The 18856-nt window shown below is 40.6% G+C and overlaps 1 protein-coding gene across 1 annotated transcript; it reads right to left on the reverse strand.

The window, feature by feature from the left end:
- Window positions 1-11505: 11505 nt before the first annotated feature.
- On the reverse strand, window positions 11506-17937 carry ppp4r2b (protein phosphatase 4, regulatory subunit 2b). Its single transcript, XM_053315881.1, has 9 exons — window positions 17842-17937; window positions 17059-17140; window positions 16587-16757; window positions 15600-15693; window positions 15475-15512; window positions 15247-15342; window positions 15011-15151; window positions 14607-14917; window positions 11506-13142 (listed from the first exon to the last, which is right to left on the reverse strand). Exons 1-9 carry the CDS (start codon window positions 17873-17875, stop codon window positions 12763-12765), a joined length of 1347 nt encoding a protein of 448 aa, XP_053171856.1. The 5' UTR covers window positions 17876-17937; the 3' UTR covers window positions 11506-12762.
- Between the last annotated feature and the right edge of the window lie 919 nt (window positions 17938-18856).

Consider the following 18856-nt stretch of genomic DNA (forward strand, 5'->3'; position numbering starts at 1 on the left):
GGCTGCATTTATTTGGGAGGATAAGCTCACATTTTGACTGCCTCTAGTCTGCCAATCAAATCAATGTGCATTGCCCTAAGCAATCTGAGTCTGCATGCAACCAGCTGACCATGTCAAGGAGGGTGGTCATGTTGATGAGAACGCCTTTCAGTGCTTGAAATGAGGTTAATAGTGAGGTTTACACTGCCAGGTTTAAATGTATGTTTTTAGGAATTGCCCAGATTAAAACACTTGTTACAAAAGTATGACATTTTATAAGTTACATTATTTTGATGAAGTAGAATTAGTTATATTACTTATTATATTTTTAACAGGGTAATTAGTCATCTATAACCTATATTACATTTCAAAAGTAATCTTCAAGTAAAGATCCCTGGCTTGTAAATACATAATTACATCATCAGTTCTTGACCCTGACTGACCCTGAGGAGATGCTAACCAGTATTGTTTAATGACAAATATGAAATGCACAATAAATGAACATAATGTCTTTGAAAGTGTGTAAATATACACATTAGTCTGTCTGCAGTCTTTCAACAATGAATTTTAAAAAAACAGAACAAGATGTGTGGCTCTTAAGAAACTCTATAAAAAAGAGAACAGAAAAAAATGAGTCTGACTTAAAAGTGAAAGTAGAGAGTATTATTTGAAAGTTCAGTCTCCCTATTAACTCTGAGTGACCTTCACAGTAGTCTGAAACTGAGCGGTGGCACTGTGATTATGTGTGGCTGGGGCTCGGTGCTGCTGATGCGTCTGTCTTTGAGACATTTCTTTGCACTTTGACTAAAAGGTCTGGACAGGCAATGAGGCAACCAAGATCCTGTCAGCTGGAGGAGCGAGTGTGTCATATAACCTTCAGCTTATCCAGACAGAGGCCTGGCAGGGATGGGTCATCTTTTCAAAAATGACACTAAAATGATTTCTGCTAGAATTAAGAAAAAATGTCTTTGTTATAGTTGTCAGTAGTTACAAATAAATCCAGGAGAAAAGCATGATTTTCTGTGTGAAACATTGAATTTTGCTTTCCACCCTCAATTGAAAACACTTCTCATCACTTTTGCACACTTTTTCTATCAGATTAATGCTAAATGCATTCAGGGCCAGCTCATTGAATGCCAAAGACACATCTAACAACGCATTTGACCCTCGCATGGTCTTGTTAGCTTCAAAGGCTCTTTTGCTTGTGTTTTGTTTATGGCCTAGCAGAGCCATAACTCACAGCGCTCCGTCCTCCCACAGCTCGTCCCTCTCTGCACAACTATTCTCACAGCAGTTTCCTGGGTCAGATCGCATGAACCTCTATGGCTCCCTTTCCGCAGATTTATTGGTCGACAGCTAATTTTTCCATTATACACATTCCAAATTATAGGCTTGGACCAGCGGGATGGCTGCGGCAGAACAAGGAAGGAGAGGGAAAGAGAAAGAGAGAGGGAACAACATGCTGTTATTCCTCTATACCACCACATCTCCCACTGGATCCACAGGATTGATCTCACCCTTGTACAGAGCGTATCGGTGCTCCTGTTCAAAGAGTCTGTGCAGAGTGCGCCACTTGATAACACCTACATCATTAAGTGTTAAGTACAGTACTGTCACAACAAGCCAGCTGGATGAGTGCAGAAAAACCACAGCTGACACAAAAAAGCAGAATTAACTTAAGTCACAGACGCTTGCACGAGATATATGTGCTCAAAATGTGTGTATAACTTTTTGATTGTTGGTTTTGGAAAGTCAATGAAAACTGCATGACTCCTGTCCAAATGTTACAGTTTATCACAGTTTGACTGAGCAGCACTTTTGGGAGAGGAAGTGAATGAAGTTACATCTTCCAGTAATTACTTCCAGTGATTATAGATGTCAGCTTGTTGGTGAAGTGATGGAGTTTCCCTTATGAAAAAAACAGGCAGCACAAAAATTCCAGCCTGTCGGGACCTGAACTACACTTTGTTAGCATCCTATTTTGTAAAAGCGATTACCATTAGCAGTACATAATGTGAATAATTAACTTCTCTCGTTACATGGCTTGGTGAATTGCTGTTTTCTCACCTGAAACATTTGTCGTTTTGGTTTTCAGGTGGCGTCATGTAGATGGGATGGAAGGCTTCAGGAGATGCTGTAGTAATGAAGCAGTGGTGTCTCTGAGATCCTCATATCTAAGGTTAGCTTTTCACCTTTATTCTTCAGCATATATGATGTTGCACCGTTGCATGCATATTTGAAGTTTGATGATTTCTGACGATGTCTCAGCATCATGTCAACAACTGCATTTCCTTTGATATCCAACAACAAACAGTGTTGCATCCAGAAGGATTAAAGCATTTCTTTAATACCAAGAATGTTGATAAAATCTGTATTCTGATGTTTGTGGTTTGTGTTTTTAATGTCTAATATTTTCTTTTCAACATGCTGTTTCTGTTCTGAAACTGGTCCAGGGAGGCTCTGGATGCAGGCATGAAGGAGAGGGAGTGGAGGTCAGCTATCATCAACCAGTTAGCAATTTCAGTCAGTCATTTAATATCATCAAGAGTCAGTGCATGTATTTAATATTATATCACTGGATGTGACCTAAATATATTTCAGCTCCCCCAGTATGTGGTGATAGAGTCTCTGAGGGAGGACCACTCCACTTCACCAAAAACCTCACCAGAGAGCAGATCACTAAAACCAAGGTGGTCAGCCTGTAACCTGTAACCTGCACTATAGGACTTTAGTGTGAAACCCAGCACAGAAGTCGTGGTTTTCAGTTTGCAATTGGACATTATTACAAGTCATCTTAATTCTACTATTCATACTCATATTTACCAAGAGTTTGCATTTCCACTTTCAGACTGACTCAATTGTTTTGTTGTGTATTTTTTATATTTGACACCTGGTTAGATTGTTTATCCGTGTGTGTAGTTTGATCTAAAGCCAGAAACAGATTGGAACTTTTTTGCATTGTGCAGTCATAATGGTATTCACTCTTCTGCTTTCTTCTTGTTTTAAAAGGTATTTTTCCCCCTTGAGCATATGTGTTTGAGACACATCCAGATACATCACTAAAAAACTTACATTCAGTATGTTTATGTGTGTGTGTGTGTGTGTGTGTGTGTGTGTGTGTGTGTGTGTGTGCGTGCGTGCGTGCGTGCGTGCGTGCGTGCGTGCGTGCGTGTGTGTGTGTGTGTTGTCTGATTCTAGTCAAAAATAGATCATAGAGAGTATGCAGGGTTTGAACTTCTTTCTCTTTTTTACTGTCATTTTTGTTGTGTGCAAATGAGTGTAGTGACTTCCAGGAAAAACTGCCTTCAAAATGTGTCCTCATATTTAAAGATTATTTCCTCTCTTGCCTTTCTATGACGGTCTAGCTGCTTTCCAGTTTGGTCAGTCACACTTGGAAAGCAACTAGAAAGTGAAGGCTGCCACTCTCTATGACCTAAGATTCAGTCATTTTGTCTTTGCCAAAAAGAAATTTTGCTTTTGGATATATTCACCTCCTGGCTCATGGTTATCTTTAACACATTACAGCTATAAACCTCTCCAGGCCTTAAATGATTCATCTGGCCCTGTCAAACATCTTTTATTAAAGGATTATATTGGCATTTGACTTTGAGATCTGTCAGTTGTGAGAGTCTTACAAGCTGACAATGTAATTTGTTGAATGAAATGCTGGTAAAATTAAATTGCTGCTGTTAAACCTAATTATAAAAGAAAATGTAGCTTGATAAATGAACATTTTCCCCTAACAGTATAAAGACTATCTGCCAGTATAAATACACAGTGTGAGCCTGAGATACGTTGTGTGTATTTGTGGTCAAACTGTTTGTGTGTGTAGCCTTGGTGGGGGCTTTTATTGACTATTAGCATTTATTAATATCCCTGGAGAGCATGAGGTAAGGCTGAAGTTCACATATTTCTTACAATTTAGATGTCAACCTCTTAATATTTATAATCTCCACCTTTCCTTGTTCATTTATAATGCATGTTCCATTACGTATCACTCATAATTCTAAGTCCTGTGCACATAATATGTTGCTCTCTAGACCTCTCACCTATCTGAGTAACTCTTATTTCCTAACTATTGATTTAAAATACAAGCGGCTCTAAATGTGACAAGAGGTCTTTTGTTGCAGTGAATGAACTGCACTTTTTTCCCCCTGGCCTCCTACAGCAGCAGTTCTCATGTGGCATGGCATGTTCTCACAAGCTACATTTCAACTTTATGTTCCTCCAACCGAAAGTCAAATCAATACAGTTTAAGTGGCCTTCTTTAAAAAAATTCAATTTCGTGTGCCTGGTTTTTGAGGGACTCTAATAAATAAACACTAATTGTACTTAAAGTAAGGAGTTTAAATGAGCAGTTCAGTGAGATTCTCATTTATGCTGTCAGACCTAGTGGAGGCACAGACCTGCAGACTTGCTGTATGTCAGTGTTTGTTCAGACAGGCAGTAGCAGCTCTGACAGCACCGACTCTCCCGTGTGCCTCTCTCTCTCTCTCTCTCCGGTGTGGCCTGACAATCCATTATCATCATCATAAAGCATCCGAGCGAGCCGCCTCCTCAGCTGCAGGACGCACATATACAATCCCACTCGAGCGCAGTATCCCCGTACACACACACACACACACACACACACACACACACACACAAAACACACTAGCTGTAATTGCACCTTTATTAGTCTCCCATTCACACTTTTTACAACCCGGCGCAAAGAGCAGGTTCCATCTCTGGAAATGGCCTCTAAAAGCATCAAGGCTGTTATAAACAAGACCGTCCAGTCAGTGCCATTAGACTGAGTGGCTGGGGGGGGGTGAGGTGGTGAGGTGGTGGTGGGGGGAAAGAGAGAGACAGGCCCTGTGCTGCCAACATGTTGAGTGAGTAAAGTCAATTAGTGTACTTCATTAGAATGTAGTAAACTTACAGATAGGTCATAACCTGATGAGCACAGGTCATGTTTCTCATTTTAGATGGATGTTTTAGTGTGGAGATGACTACATTTACTATGGAAACTGCTTATGTATCAGCAATGAAAAAGCTGTGAGAGATTAATTTCAGTGATCTTGGAGCTGGGTTAAGTGGGGATGGGGGAATAACCAGGAAGAGGTTGAAAGGTCAGACAGATTTGAGGGAAAAAAAGGAACCTAAGTCTTTTCTCCACACACATGACTTGAGCAAACTCTGATGCTGTGCTGGTTCATTCTGTGACTAAAGAGCTGGAGGTAAAGTACACCAACCAGAAAAGGTCATTTACCTCGTTTCATATAAACATAAACAGCTATTTGTCACATTTTCCTGACACTTCATGACAAAACTGTTCATGTTATTGTTGCTGAGGTTTTAAGAGGAAATCTCTTCACAGTCAAGTCTCGGGTTTGCCTGGAAAGTACCACAGAGTTACAGACAGATATCATTTCCAGAGACGTGTCATAACAAAAAGAACCTTTTATCTACAACCAATAATAAGTCATTAATATAGACCTTTTTTATGTATCGAAAGCTCAGTAATTTGGTAGATACTACAGTTTTTACTAAACATTACTCACACAGGAGGAAATAGTGTATTTGTTGGGGACTATATTCTGCGGTGGTATTGACATTAGCAGGATGTTGTGTGTGGGATGGAAACTAAACTATATTGTGTGTGTTGATGATTCATTGTTGATTTGGAATTTTTTGGGCAGCTGATAGTAAAACACATACAAAATATCACCAGATTTATCATTTAAAGGCATCAGTGTGCTTTGTGCTTGTCAGATCAGCATCATAGGAACTAGTTTGTTTCAAGAAAAAGGCCTAATTTGCCTTCATATTAAATATCCCACCTCTTAAAGGTACCCTGTGATCTACAAATGTGTTGAATTCATATCCTTCCTCATAAAACTATTTCAAATCTGGCATCATTTACATCTATGTTTACTGGCTTACTGGCTTCTTTGTTGGTGCCCTGCTGTGTTTCATGGCAGCCACTTATAGATCAGTGGAATAGTGTGAAATGATTGGCAGGATTGTATTGTGTCACCTGCCTACACATGCTTGTTCATCCGTAGTGCTACTAGAGGTCATAAACTACAAAGGGACCATCTGCGTTTGGTTGAAAGTGTCATCTGATAGTCTTACAGATGTCTGACAGCAAAAGTGTTTAAATTGTAACAGATACTGTATGTGATTCTATACTATAGGTTTAGTTGCTAAGAAGGGCCTTCAGGAGCCACTGTTAGTAGGCCTGTCACAATAAATATCACCTTATCGTACAATAACGTAATTATGAGCATCATCATGTCTATATATGGACTTATCGTATGATACATGGTCATCACCTTGATTTTTACCTCAGTATTGCCACACTTTGCATTAGCAGCTAAGAGGCTATTCATGTCACATTGGCTAAGCAAGTGATGGATGGGATATGGAATTAAAGGTAAATAACTGTCTTGACCCATGATGGCAGTCTGTGTTTTTTTATAGAAGAGTTCTTCAATCCCACCCCCCACCCCTCCCTTCCCACTTTGCATTATAATGCTGTTATATTATCATTACATCAGTGGTGTAACATGGGTCTAACTGTTGTGCTGTGAAACTTGTGAGAGATATATTCACAATAACATAGGGTGTTTATCTCATATCAGTTTGTCAGGATATAATACATTTTACACTGCTCCATTCATTCATATTTGGGGGTTCAGATGTTGTCTGATGATCTGACAAGTAATTTGTTGCAAGCATACTGACACCTTCAGGTCATCTGGCACCGACCTTAAGGTTGCACCAACTGTTAGTTAAGCTGCTTACACCATTCATTCATGTGTTCTAAAGTGTGTTTCCTGTGTGAGGCACATTGTATTTCTGCTGGAATTAAACATGTGATATAAATAGCTTTCACTTGCTTGCTTTGTTTTGCCTACTGTACAGTATTTTAATGTGTGTGAGACCAACATGCATTTCTTCTTAACGTAAGGTTAAGTGCTTCTGTATAGGAGTCAACTACAAGCGTTCTCTTTTGCATACAAATCATTTAACACTGACCTGATTTCTCCAGCCAGGCTCGCAGCCAGCGTTGTATTGCCAGCGATAAATGTCACCACTTTATGTAATGTGTAGTGTCTTCGAATTTTCCAACTTGGCGTATTTGACAGCACTCGAAGCCGTTCTGAAAGAGGACGCTGATCTGCAGTGACAGTGACACAAATAGACCGGCTGAATCAAAGCAGTCTCGCACTTACAGTCTCCCTTTCTGTGTGATGATGCCATTCTGATAAAGAAGTGGAAATTCGAGCAGCAGCCACCTGAGGTCGGTGCCTGCTGGGCGTGCCGCCCCCACACTGAGCCGCATCGAAATCCACTCCTCAAAGCCACTGGAGCCTGGACATCAGGATAATTGAATCTCTACCTTATTTCCACTGACCATTTCAGAACGTTACATAGTATTTCTCACTGTCCCCACTTTGCTAAAGCGGCTCTTGTGAAGTCTGTCTGGAGGCCTCCTGCGGTGGAGCCTTCCTGCTGCCTCCATTTTTAGCTTCGCTTCATGAAAGGAGGGGGGAGGTAAGGTTTTTTTTTCTCTCCCTTAGACCTTTCTAGTCTGCCAACACACTGAACAGCATCCCACCCACTGCTGCTGTTTGCCAGTTTGTCAGAGCAGTTCAGAATGTTTGACCCCGTTGTGTGCCAAATAATGTAAGTTGACACTGACACCAACCCCTACCTGACCCTGAGACCTGCTCACGCCTGAACCAAATTCTGACAGAGACACAAACAAGCACATTATGTCTGTACAGAAAATGTGTTTGCTTATTATTCCGTGCCTCGGAATTTACCACAAGACAAGAAGACGCTCGTATTTAGAGGCAGCGTATTCTAGATCGTGCTGATAAAAGCTTCTTTTTTTTTTCACCCCCTGTGAGAAATGAGACACGTGGGAGTCGATCTGATGTCTGTGGTTTTTTGAAGAGGAGTGATAAATGTGTCACAGCCTCCGCCGAGCACTAGCACACACTAACATTCTGACTGGCGTGTGTACAATACGGAGAAAAAAAAAAGAGAAAGATCACCTCACTTTCATTCACATTCATTCATTCCTCTCCCCAAGACACAAAATGAGATGAGAGAGGGTTCATCTTGCGGACAGCGCCGGATGGAACTGAGGGAGGTCGTGATGGCTGTGTGTGTGTGTGTGTGTGTATGTGTGTGCTTTTTCAGGAGATTCAAGGCAAGTGTGTAAGGAAGCATACTGAGTGTGTCACAGGCTGCACTCACCGGCAGCCGCAGGACTCGCTCTGCATTCTGATTTGAGCGCAGACTGAGTGTGTTTGGTCTGCCTGGGAAACTAAACAGTACCCTCTGTTGGATGACACTGAGATTGCGTGTGGTGCTGCCTGAGCCCCCCCCACTCCCATCCCCACTCCCCAGTCTCTCTCCCCCTGTCAGAGGACGTCATGACTTCATCTGTGAACTTTCAATCCTGTTGAACCACTTCATACGCTCAGCTTCTGCGCTTAAATACTAACTCCTTATGTTATAATGACTTTCTTTACTTTCTTTTAATCCTGTCAGTGTCACAGAGTGTGTCTGACACTAAAGTGCTAAAGTGCTCCAGACAATTACAGTGATTTGGTATGCTGCTGCTGCTGCTGCTGCTGCTGACCACAGATCCATTTAAAAAGTTCTTCTCTTGAGGCAGGTGCTGGAGCATGAAACTCAAGTATATAACTACATACAGCAGTCTAGTGATTTTTAAGTGTAGTTCGGAGGCCTCCAGGGGGGTCCAGGAGGGGTCACTGGCAAAATGAAGGAGAGTTTAATTTCATAGTTATTTTAGTGACTTCAATCTGCTCACCACAGCTATTAACCAAAGCCTCAGTATAGACTTTTCTAATTGCATTTATACCATATACATACTTGTACTATACTCCGGGTTGAGAAGGTTACTTTAGAAATGTAATAGGACACAGATGACTAATTACTCTATTTAAAGTGTAATAAGTAATGTTTAATGACTTAATTAAAGTAATGTAACCTACTACATTTGATTACTTTTAATTAATGTTTATGTATAATGTTTAACATTTATTTTGTAATTAAATTACGTAATGCTGTTACATGTAACTAATTTTTCCCCAAACCTGTATATATCTATTGGCATATTATTTTATGTAACATTATGACATTTTTTCAGTGGAGAGTTCAAATAAGCCCATTCAAGGTTTTTTGGTTGTTTTTTTGCCTCTCCCTACTATTTATATTATTTGTTCTTTGTCGTTTTTGTGTACATTTTAGTTCATGCAAACTAAACTAAACTTGCAGTGAGACCATTTTTGGGTTGTTGGAGGACAGTAAAAACACAGCGGGATGCAAAGTAAAGCAACACTGCTGCATTTTCCAGCTATATTCCTGCAGTGTACTTTAAAAATATAATAAAAGAAAACTTGATTTGATAGTTTATTTCCTCGGAAGGCCGGAGGCAGCTTTTCTCATTGTACATTTGACAACTGGTGAGTGTATTCTCCTCTCTGACATTTTATAAGCATCTAATGGAGTCCTGCTCCCCAAGGCTGCAAGCAAAGGAAACACCATAGATATCATTTAAGGCCTAAAGCAAATTCAGCAAGTGCAGTAATGGCACATAAAGTGAGGAGTAACTATAAGAGATGAGATATAAACTGTGATGCCAGTGTGAAAAGTCAACTGGCTATTTTTGCAAGCCGCTGATGTCAGAGTGTGTGAAACCACGCTGCTCTCTCTGTCATCTGCCGTTCATAAAGCGGGGTCAGATTCAAAATCGTTTGGTGTCAAGCTGCTTTTAATATCCCGCTTGACCTGGCATTTGTTTCCCTGGAGACGAGACTTCAAAGCCCGCCATTTAAACGGAGCTGCACATGGATTAACGGCGGTCCACTTTTCTTTTCTTTTTTTTTATTTCCTCAGAGAGCCTGAGCAAATTTCATTCAGTCAAAAGACAGCAGCGAGGGGAGATATTATAAGATGACCTACAGGGAACACCTTGTGGGGCTTTGCTGCACAGTGACATGAGTTGTCATCTTTATTTAATGGACCAAGTGTCATCCTCTGTATGTTTTGATTGCTAAGCATGTCTTTATGCATCCTTTGCTCTTTCTCATGTGACACAGACAGGGGAGGGGAGGGGGGGTGGGGGTCAACAGTCAAGAAATACTCCAACAAAATCTAAACAAAAATGTGTCTTTTTATAAAAATCATGGCTTTAACTGCACCTCATTTTACTGCTTGCTTCTTTGTAGCTCTACTGCTAGCTGGGGAATTTACATAAGGATTAAAGTCAGCGTAATGAGACTCACAGCGATCATCATCATCATCATCATCATCATCATCATATTCACATTAGTGCAGTGATTTCCAGTAGGTGCAGCAGACATTTTTCATCATGTTATGTTATTGCTAGGGCTTTGGTAGTGTGCGGGCTTTAGTGATACATTTAAAATGAACAGAGTTGATGTTCATGTTGTTAAAAGTTACACCTGTGCTTTTCCTGCTCTGACAAGTCAAAATATTATCTGTTCTGTTGCTTCAGGATCCACAGACGTCTAATCAGAGAGCTAAATACACCTGGGTTGCAAGGTGATTATAATCGACTGCAATTAACAAGCAGGAATACACACCTCTGATTTTTTGAGTATGCTGAGTTTTTTTTTTTTTTTACTGTGTATCAGATAAATGAGCTTCCCAAAGCTATAAAATGGAGTGGTGAGACAGGTCAGAGAATAACCCATAACTACTCCTTCATTCATGCATTACTCTATAGTGAGCTGTGAACTGAGAAACACTGATGAAACCTCATTTTGCATGATCATTATCAGGTGTAGACTGTTCATTTTCTTATCTATAAACTACAATGCACTGCATGATAGGATTATTATTTCCCTAGAGTTGTGTACATATAATATAAAATACTTTATTTTACTCTTAGAATATGAGGGTAATGTGCAGAGTGTAAAATACACACTCAGACACATAAAAGAAATGGCAGCAGGATATTCAGTGCTTTCTACAGTTATGATGTGGTTTCGGGCTAAGTGTTAAAGATGGCTGGGATTGGCTCCAGCCCCCCGTGACCCTCTAGAGGATAAGAGGTATAGAGAGTTAATGAATGAATCTTAATGAAGCAGCACAATGATTTTTAGAAGATTTGCATTCAATTGGCAGAGGCATTCGAGGGTTACAGTACATAAGGTTCTACTAGTAAAAAATGGACCATACTAACTGCAAATGGCTGTATTATAGCAATATTGCACATACTGTATGCATTTACTAAGTATGGAATTGGGACACAGTACAATTTGCATATTGCATTCTTCTACTAAAATACGTTTTTAAAAGCTGAAAATAATGAAACTAGTTTGATACTGTCAGGATCAGTGTGGAGGCATACTGTATTTGTGAAGCATGAACATAGCCACCATGATCCAGCATGTTAAAGGGACATTACAAATACTAGTAACACAGCAAAGTGACTACATGAGATGCTTTGTGCAAAGTAAGCAAGACCACCACGCATAAAAATGTTAACATTTATTGCTGTTTCTGAATACCGCATTGAAAGCAAAAGCATTCAGAGTTATACACAGAAATTATACAATTATATATGGTTTCACAAAGGCAGTGAACACATACTGTATTACAATCTACAAAAATCTACTTTACAGAAATTTAAAATTCTAAATATCAAAAAGTACAGCTGCAGAAACGGGTGCAGAACTGGAACCAGAAACTGCTCTGGATATCTGGTTTTGGTGAGACAACATGGTGACATCACGATTACAAAGAAAAGCGGAAGTCGTCTTTGTACTTTACAGCTGGTTTAGGAATAAACTACAAATGGCCGACGAAAAAGAAAAAGAAAAAAAAAAAAACGAAAACGTACTCCAAAATAAGTCATTGAATTGAAATGATCATATAAATTATGGTGGTTTTATGCATCCAAAATATATAATTTTACAGAGGACGCCTCTACAAGGTAGCAAGTTATAGTATAGTTCAGTGGGATTGGTAGTGTATCATTCCAAAATTAAAAAAAAAAAAAAAGGTTAAAAGAACATAAGGACACTATGGAAAGAAATCGTCTCCCATCTCGTAAAAGGATGGAGAAATGAATTTTTAAAACAAAAGTATGTTCTCAACAACCTGGTGGAACTGGGTGGAGTAACAACATGGTGGTGCTGGGGTGTCGGGCTCAAGCACCTGTGCTTCAGTGAGAAACTAATGTTGGTAGTTTGTATCTTGAAGAATTTTTTATAAATAATGAGTGGCTGTTATGGCTCTGTTCTGACCCTGGTAGCGTGGTACAAATAACCACGGGAGGGGGCTTTAAAGGGTACAAAACTACCAATCCTGTCGTAATGTCTAAATGAAGCAAGTGGTGTAACAAAAAATAAAAGGAACCAGACCACCACAGCATCCAAACAACCCCAACGAACACACACACACAAAAAAAAAATAAAAAGAAGAAAAGAAATCCAGCCAAGGAACTCACGGCTGCTGAAACCAACCCCTCTTCAGAGACACTTAAAACAGAGGATAAGAAGATCAATAAAATATTCCAGTTAAAAAAAAAAAGAAAAAAAAAAAAAAACTTCAAATGAAAAATGTATTTGTATGCCCACATCAATGCCAGGTAGCCATTTTGGAGGAGTGTCCAAAAGCGGGACGAGGCGTTCGTCTTGTGTGTGTGTGAGGTGCAGTCGTCCTCACTCCCAGTGACAGTCAAGCTGCATTCAAGGACAAGCTGGTTTATGGTCACACGTGGCCTTCAGTCTAGTCCTGCTCCATGGGCTCCTCAGTGGTCCCAGTGTTCAAGATGGCACTATCCATGGCGCCCTCTGTAGGAGGTTCGGTTGTACTGCTGGAGGGAACGAGAGCGACGTCTTCTCGGGCCCCTTCCGCGCTCTCCTCTATGCTACAGCTGCTACCGCTGCTGCTACTGCTGCTGCTGCTGCTGCTCACTGGGTCGCTGTTGCTCTCCTCGCTGTCCCTGCTGGTCTCGGGGCTCTCTACGACGCATGTGGGCGCCTGCTGCTCTGTCTGATCCATGTCGCTGGCCTCCTCCTGGGAGCCGCACGGCACCTCCCGCTCATCCTGCTCCGCCTCCTGGCCTGAGCCCGCGCACACTTCGCCTTGGGTGCTGCTGGTTGGCTCTATAATAAACAAATTGTGAAAAAAGAAAAGAAAAGAAGACATTAAAAACACCTCACAGTATGTCTCAGCCCTCTCCATACTGTAAAATCACCCAAAATGTTCCAACCAATTTCAGGCAGATGAATGATTGGTTTGATTTTCTTCTTGTCAAGCAGCTAAAGTCAAGAATGGTCACACACATTTCTGCTTCATTTGCCTTTCAACAAAACTTGTCATTTTTTACTCACATGACATTACATAATGGACTCAGTGATTCCTTTCATGTGCTAGATCAAATGTACATCACATAACTCTTAAAGTCAAACATATTAAAGGTTCATATTTAAGTGTGAGGATTTATCTCAACCTGCCAACTTGATTAAATCCCAGTACCTGCAGTTGGTCAAACATATTAATGTTAATGCAAATCATGTCTGCTGCTACCATATACCTACATCCTTCTTGCACAGACACCATTAGACAAATATTAGGAAATGTTGGGCATTATCAAACTTCTGTGCTGATCATATTTCCCAAGAGAAAACACTGAAAACCATCATCACAGCTGAACTCAAGCGTGTTTAATACTGCGATTTATTGTGAAGCTGCATGTTAAAACACTGACAGCACTGTTTGGATCGAGCCCGTGCTCAGACAGTAATTTGACAGCAGCTAAGCCGGTCAAATTTTATGCGAGCAACAGCCAAACACTGACTGGTAAAATTATCCATGTGAAAAATCATCATAAACAATCACGGAATGCATCGTTTCCAAACAATCTGCAAGTATAACAATGCAGAACAAGGTGGCAGCTAAATTATAAGGTATCCAGATCAAGAAGAGGCACAGACCTCATGTGTACAGTCTGCACTGGATCTACATTACAATATAAACTACTTTACCAGTCAAAGCATACGTTATTGTACATGATCCTACATTCTACAGGGAAATGAACAATCATCTAACCATATCAACAATTTCATAGCCCAAATGGTGATGAACTGTCATCATCAGCACACTATCTTGGCTCACTGTCACAGATGGCATGCCTGAACAACATTTTCCATGCAGAGCAGGACATGTCGGCCAAGCTCCAGTAGCTCCACTACCTTCAGCGGCTGTCCCGTGGGAAACTTTTGACGTATGTTTACTAACTGGGGAAATAATTAGACCGCCTCTCAACCACTGAAAAATCTTTTTACAGACACATATGAACAGCACATGTTCCTATCTAACCAACGGGCGTGCTTTTTGCAAATATTTCCTCCATACAAGACATTTAAACATTTCTGCTATGTGAGGGGTTATTTCTTAGAATTTAAAAACTCCATGAGAGATGACTTCCCCCCAGCTCCACCACTCAACATGACTTTGAACAAAACCCTTCCACCTCACACCACAAATAAGGGTGAACCGGACAAATCAATAACCAATTAACACACAGAGCATGTATACACATAAAATAAAGTAAATAAAAAATGTACCTTGGTCTTCCACAGCAGCAGCACTGCTAGAGGCTTCACTCTCCTTGCTGCGAGCGATCTTCTCCTCCTCTTCCTCCTCCTCCTCTTGGACCATGGCTTCGGCTTCCGCCTCTTTCGAGAGGCAGGTGGCGTGTAAAGGCCTCAGTGTGTCCGCCTCCTGCTCCTCCTCTTCGTCCTCCTCGTCTTCCTCCTCCTCCTCGCTGAACTTGAGTCTCTTCACCTCTTGCTGCTCGGCTTCCATGTCCTCTTGTTCATCTTCGTGTTTGTTCTTCACCGAACTCCCCAGGGAACCTCCTGACGCTGAAACCTCACTGACAAACAAACAGAAGATACAGAGGTGATGTTTTTTTTAAATGCCAAACATGGAGAACAGATATTCTTGTGTGTTATATCTGGAGCCATACCTGGAGTCTTTGTCGTCCTCTTGCTCTGTATTGAGGTCTTTGTTGTCTGTGCTGTCTGGCAGTCCGTTTGCTGCTAGTGAGTTGGCCAGAGACAACTTCGGCCTGTTCAGTGGCCGTGGAGTTCCCGGACCGTTCACTTTCCTACAACAAGCAGACACAAAAGAGAAAAGGAGTAAATACGCAGCATACATAAATCACAATTATAGATAGAATTTATGGATTTTAGGATCAATGACCGAATCTGTTGCCGACACAACCTCTCTGTAAAAGCGGACGTGTTCCCAGGAAGCATCACTCCATTCATTCTGTTAACGGCATTGCATCCATTTTTCCTACACACACACACACACACACAGAGAGAGAGAGGGAGAGAGAGAGAGAGTGAGCAGGACTGTTAATCCATCAGAAAACAACTTCCAAAGCTCCATATTTAGACTTTTTTTCCAGTGTTTGTCAGCACTTACTCTGAGGTTGGATGAACACAGCTTACCACCATTACATTCTAGATGGAAACATGAACAGACTAATGAGTCAAATGTCAAGTTAACAACTTCAAGAGGGAAATATAACCACGCTGATGAGGACTTACCTTTTCCACACCCCGGAGAAACTTATCTGTTCCTGTGTAGTTCCTCTTTGGTTCTGTGAGCAACTCACACAAGCGCTGGATCGTAAACGGGATCCTGAAACAAGAAAAGCAGAAGTTTACAAAACGTGCAGCGAGGGGTGTTGACACCTCTGTGCAAAAATGGCTGCCTCAGCCTGACACTCTCCCATTACGACAGCCCGCTTCACAGTGTGAACATTTTTCTCTAATATCAACATATAAAAATGTGAAAAATTACTTGAAAACCTTGAATGGAAAAATACACAGATTAAGTTAGGACGCTGGCAAATCTGTTGTAAAACCTCTCAGGTCGTGTTATCAAAGAACAGTGTACAGAGCACAAGATCATTTAAAGAGAGGAAAGAGAAAAAACTCCACTCTGTAACACTCCTGCACAAACGAGTGTACTGAGTGTTTCTACAGTCCCGACAGCTCCAACAGATTGGGACATCTTCTCTCTAGCTAATCATGGTCACATTCATTTCAGGAAATGCTTTCTGCCAGTTAAATAGCTCTGAACCAGGACCTCTAATATGTGGATGAAGTAGCTCATAAAAAAACTAAGTGTGCCAAATTCTATAGGCAACACCTGTAAATACACATTTAATAAACACTTCACATTGTCTGCTTCAGGCTACATTGTGGATTGTGAAGACAATATTGAAGGTGTTGAACAGTAAATATATACAGATCTAATGGATTGTCCTGCTCACACAATTACAGACATGATTAACTCACTATGCTATGATGACAGTATCATAATGTGCTACTCCATAACTTATGTTGACAGCCAACTCTTTTCACTTTGCCATAGTGAGCAGTCAGTGATGAGGACAGGACACCCAACTTTGGTGGGAGGGTGGGTATGTGCCACTGATTCCTCCATACTTTCAGCCAGCCCACCACTGCCAGTGTCATACATTAAAACAGACTACTTCAGCTGGGTACCTACCCATTGTATCCACCTACCCATTGTATCCCTTCACAATCTTCAGGATTCTCTCCTTCATATCTTCAAATGGAATCGACTCCACGTTGGGATTGGCAGGGCCTCTCTGCTCAGGCGCTGAGGCTCTGAAGTCATCCATCACCTTCTCCAGTTTAAACAGGAAGTAGTTCTTAAATTGAGACCATTGAACCCTAGAAGGAAATGGTACAAACATAAGGTTTAAAACATTAAAGCATCACACATTTCAGATACAGGAAAATATGGACAAAGGCATACAAAGGTTAGCTGCACATTATGTGAAACTATTTCATTCAAGGAGAGACATGGCAACACAGTTACACTAACATAAGTAATCATTTTGTCTAACAATGATTAATGGACAGCACATCTACACAAGCCATGAATACAGTTATCATCAATTTACATCTTCTACAGGAGTGGAAAAAATGTGTGGTAAGGAGGGGTTTTATTAGGCATGCAATGTTAACTTACATGGTCTCCCCAGTCTTGGCAATGTGACATAGAAACTGCTCCAGAAGAGGACATGCTTCCTTCTTTGTTTTCTTATCAAAATCTGAGGACATACATATAAAGCCGTTGGTAAATAAACATACATTTACACCACCTAACATCATAATCAGAGCTCAAGAGGCTTTGATTGAATGTAACGCTAGCTTAACCCATACTTGTATTAGCCTCGCTGTATGGTACGGATGCTTTGACAACCTGCACTGATTGCCTTCTTTAACCAATTAAACGAGGCTTGTGAGTAGGTCTCTGACGCCACTTTGGCGGAGGACTATCACGTCGTCTAATTAGCGTTAACTATTTACATAACGTAGCGCTAATCGGCGAGTGGACGCTATCAATCCAGCTAGGTCGCTCGCTAGCTACGACTAGCTTTAAGTTTAGCGCTCTGACTAGCATGTTGAAGCAGCATAGCCGGCAAACAGTCGCCGGTGACACCGACCAGTTACTTTATTTCAGTCAAAAGTACAGCGAGCAAGTTGTAAACTAATAGGAGCAATGCGCACAACTTCTAAAGTAAATATCGTGTAAATCATCATAGCTTGGTTAGCTATCTTGTCTGGTTAATACACTGAGCAGACAGCTAGCTAACCATTTCCGTGAAACCACTAGTAATGTTAGCATTAGCTAGCGACATTAGCTTCTGAGCTACAATCAGTTTATTTTCGAGATTTAACAATTACAGAAGCAAACACACAGCACGCGGTGTCAATGAGAACAAAAACTATCGAAATACACTGGGCTGACCTCTGAGCGCCTCTTGAAGCGAGTCAATTTCCATCACGACGTCGCCCTCCGTCAGTCCAGTGGATGTAAGAAGCAGACTGGCGGCTAGCAGCTGCTGCTAAGCTACAGTGTCACAGGCGGAGAGGAGGGAGCATTTTAATATGGCGCCGTGAGGTCACTGCCTGTTCAACACTAGAGAAGTCACCGGGGAGCAGGCACACATCACGAGGAGGCTCAAATGTTTAGTTATGAAGAATTACTGACATCTAAAACCGTTGCTGTCACTTAAAAATCATATTAAATGGTAATAAATTTTGTTCATGTAGCGTAATTCTTCAGTGGACGAAATGTCACTCAGTCAAGAATTACAGGACCAACGGAATAAATGTTAAAAGTCACAAATGTACTACTAAACATGTCAGAAGTTATTACACAGCAAAATTAAAATAACTTAAGGTGGGATGTTTGATTGAAACTCCATTAAATGGGAAACAACACGGCTATAATTGTGTTTACCCCTTTCTTACATACAGTCTATGGGTTTACCTCAACAAACTGAAAGAAGTAGGCTACATTACAAAACCTTGCATACTGACGGTTGGGGAGGTTACTTTGGAAATGTAATGTGCTACAGATGATAGTTACCCTATTTAAATGTAACTATTTCAATTGCTTAATCAAAGTAATGTAACTTACTACATTTCATTACTATTTGATTACTTACTGACCTGATTTGTAAGGGAGAGTATTTAAAGCAGAATGTATTAATTCCTTCATGTAGATTTTGGAATATAAAATAATTATGAAAAATGTCAAAAGTCTGGCATGTGTGCTCCAAATAAACCCATGATTTATTTACAAAATATATGTATTAAGCTTAATTCAAATAATTAAAAACAGCATATATGTATTCAGTAACATGTTAAATATTAGAGAATGAGCAAAAGGGCTGACTTCAGATGTATGGCCTACATCAGGATTCTGGCATAAATTATTTTTTACACTCAAACCAACTATTCAGTGAAGTTGGAAGTCA

The sequence above is a fragment of the Scomber japonicus genome, chromosome 3 (genome assembly GCF_027409825.1).
Source record: "Scomber japonicus isolate fScoJap1 chromosome 3, fScoJap1.pri, whole genome shotgun sequence".
NCBI classification, from domain to species: Eukaryota; Metazoa; Chordata; class Actinopteri; order Scombriformes; family Scombridae; genus Scomber; species Scomber japonicus.

What these genes read in the sequence shown, in the direction of transcription:
- ppp4r2b (XM_053315881.1), bottom strand. Translation starts at nt 17,875, where the DNA reads ATGGAAATTGACTCGCTTCAAGAGGCGCTCAGAG. An exon ending in TTGTGTCGGCAACAGATTCG is followed by an intron (nt 15,152 to 15,246) that starts GTCATTGATCCT and finishes TGCTTGTTGTAG; the next exon opens with GAAAGTGAACGGTCCGGGAA. An exon ending in TGCTGCTGTGGAAGACCAAG is followed by an intron (nt 13,143 to 14,606) that starts GTACATTTTTTA and finishes TGTTTATTATAG; the next exon opens with AGCCAACCAGCAGCACCCAA.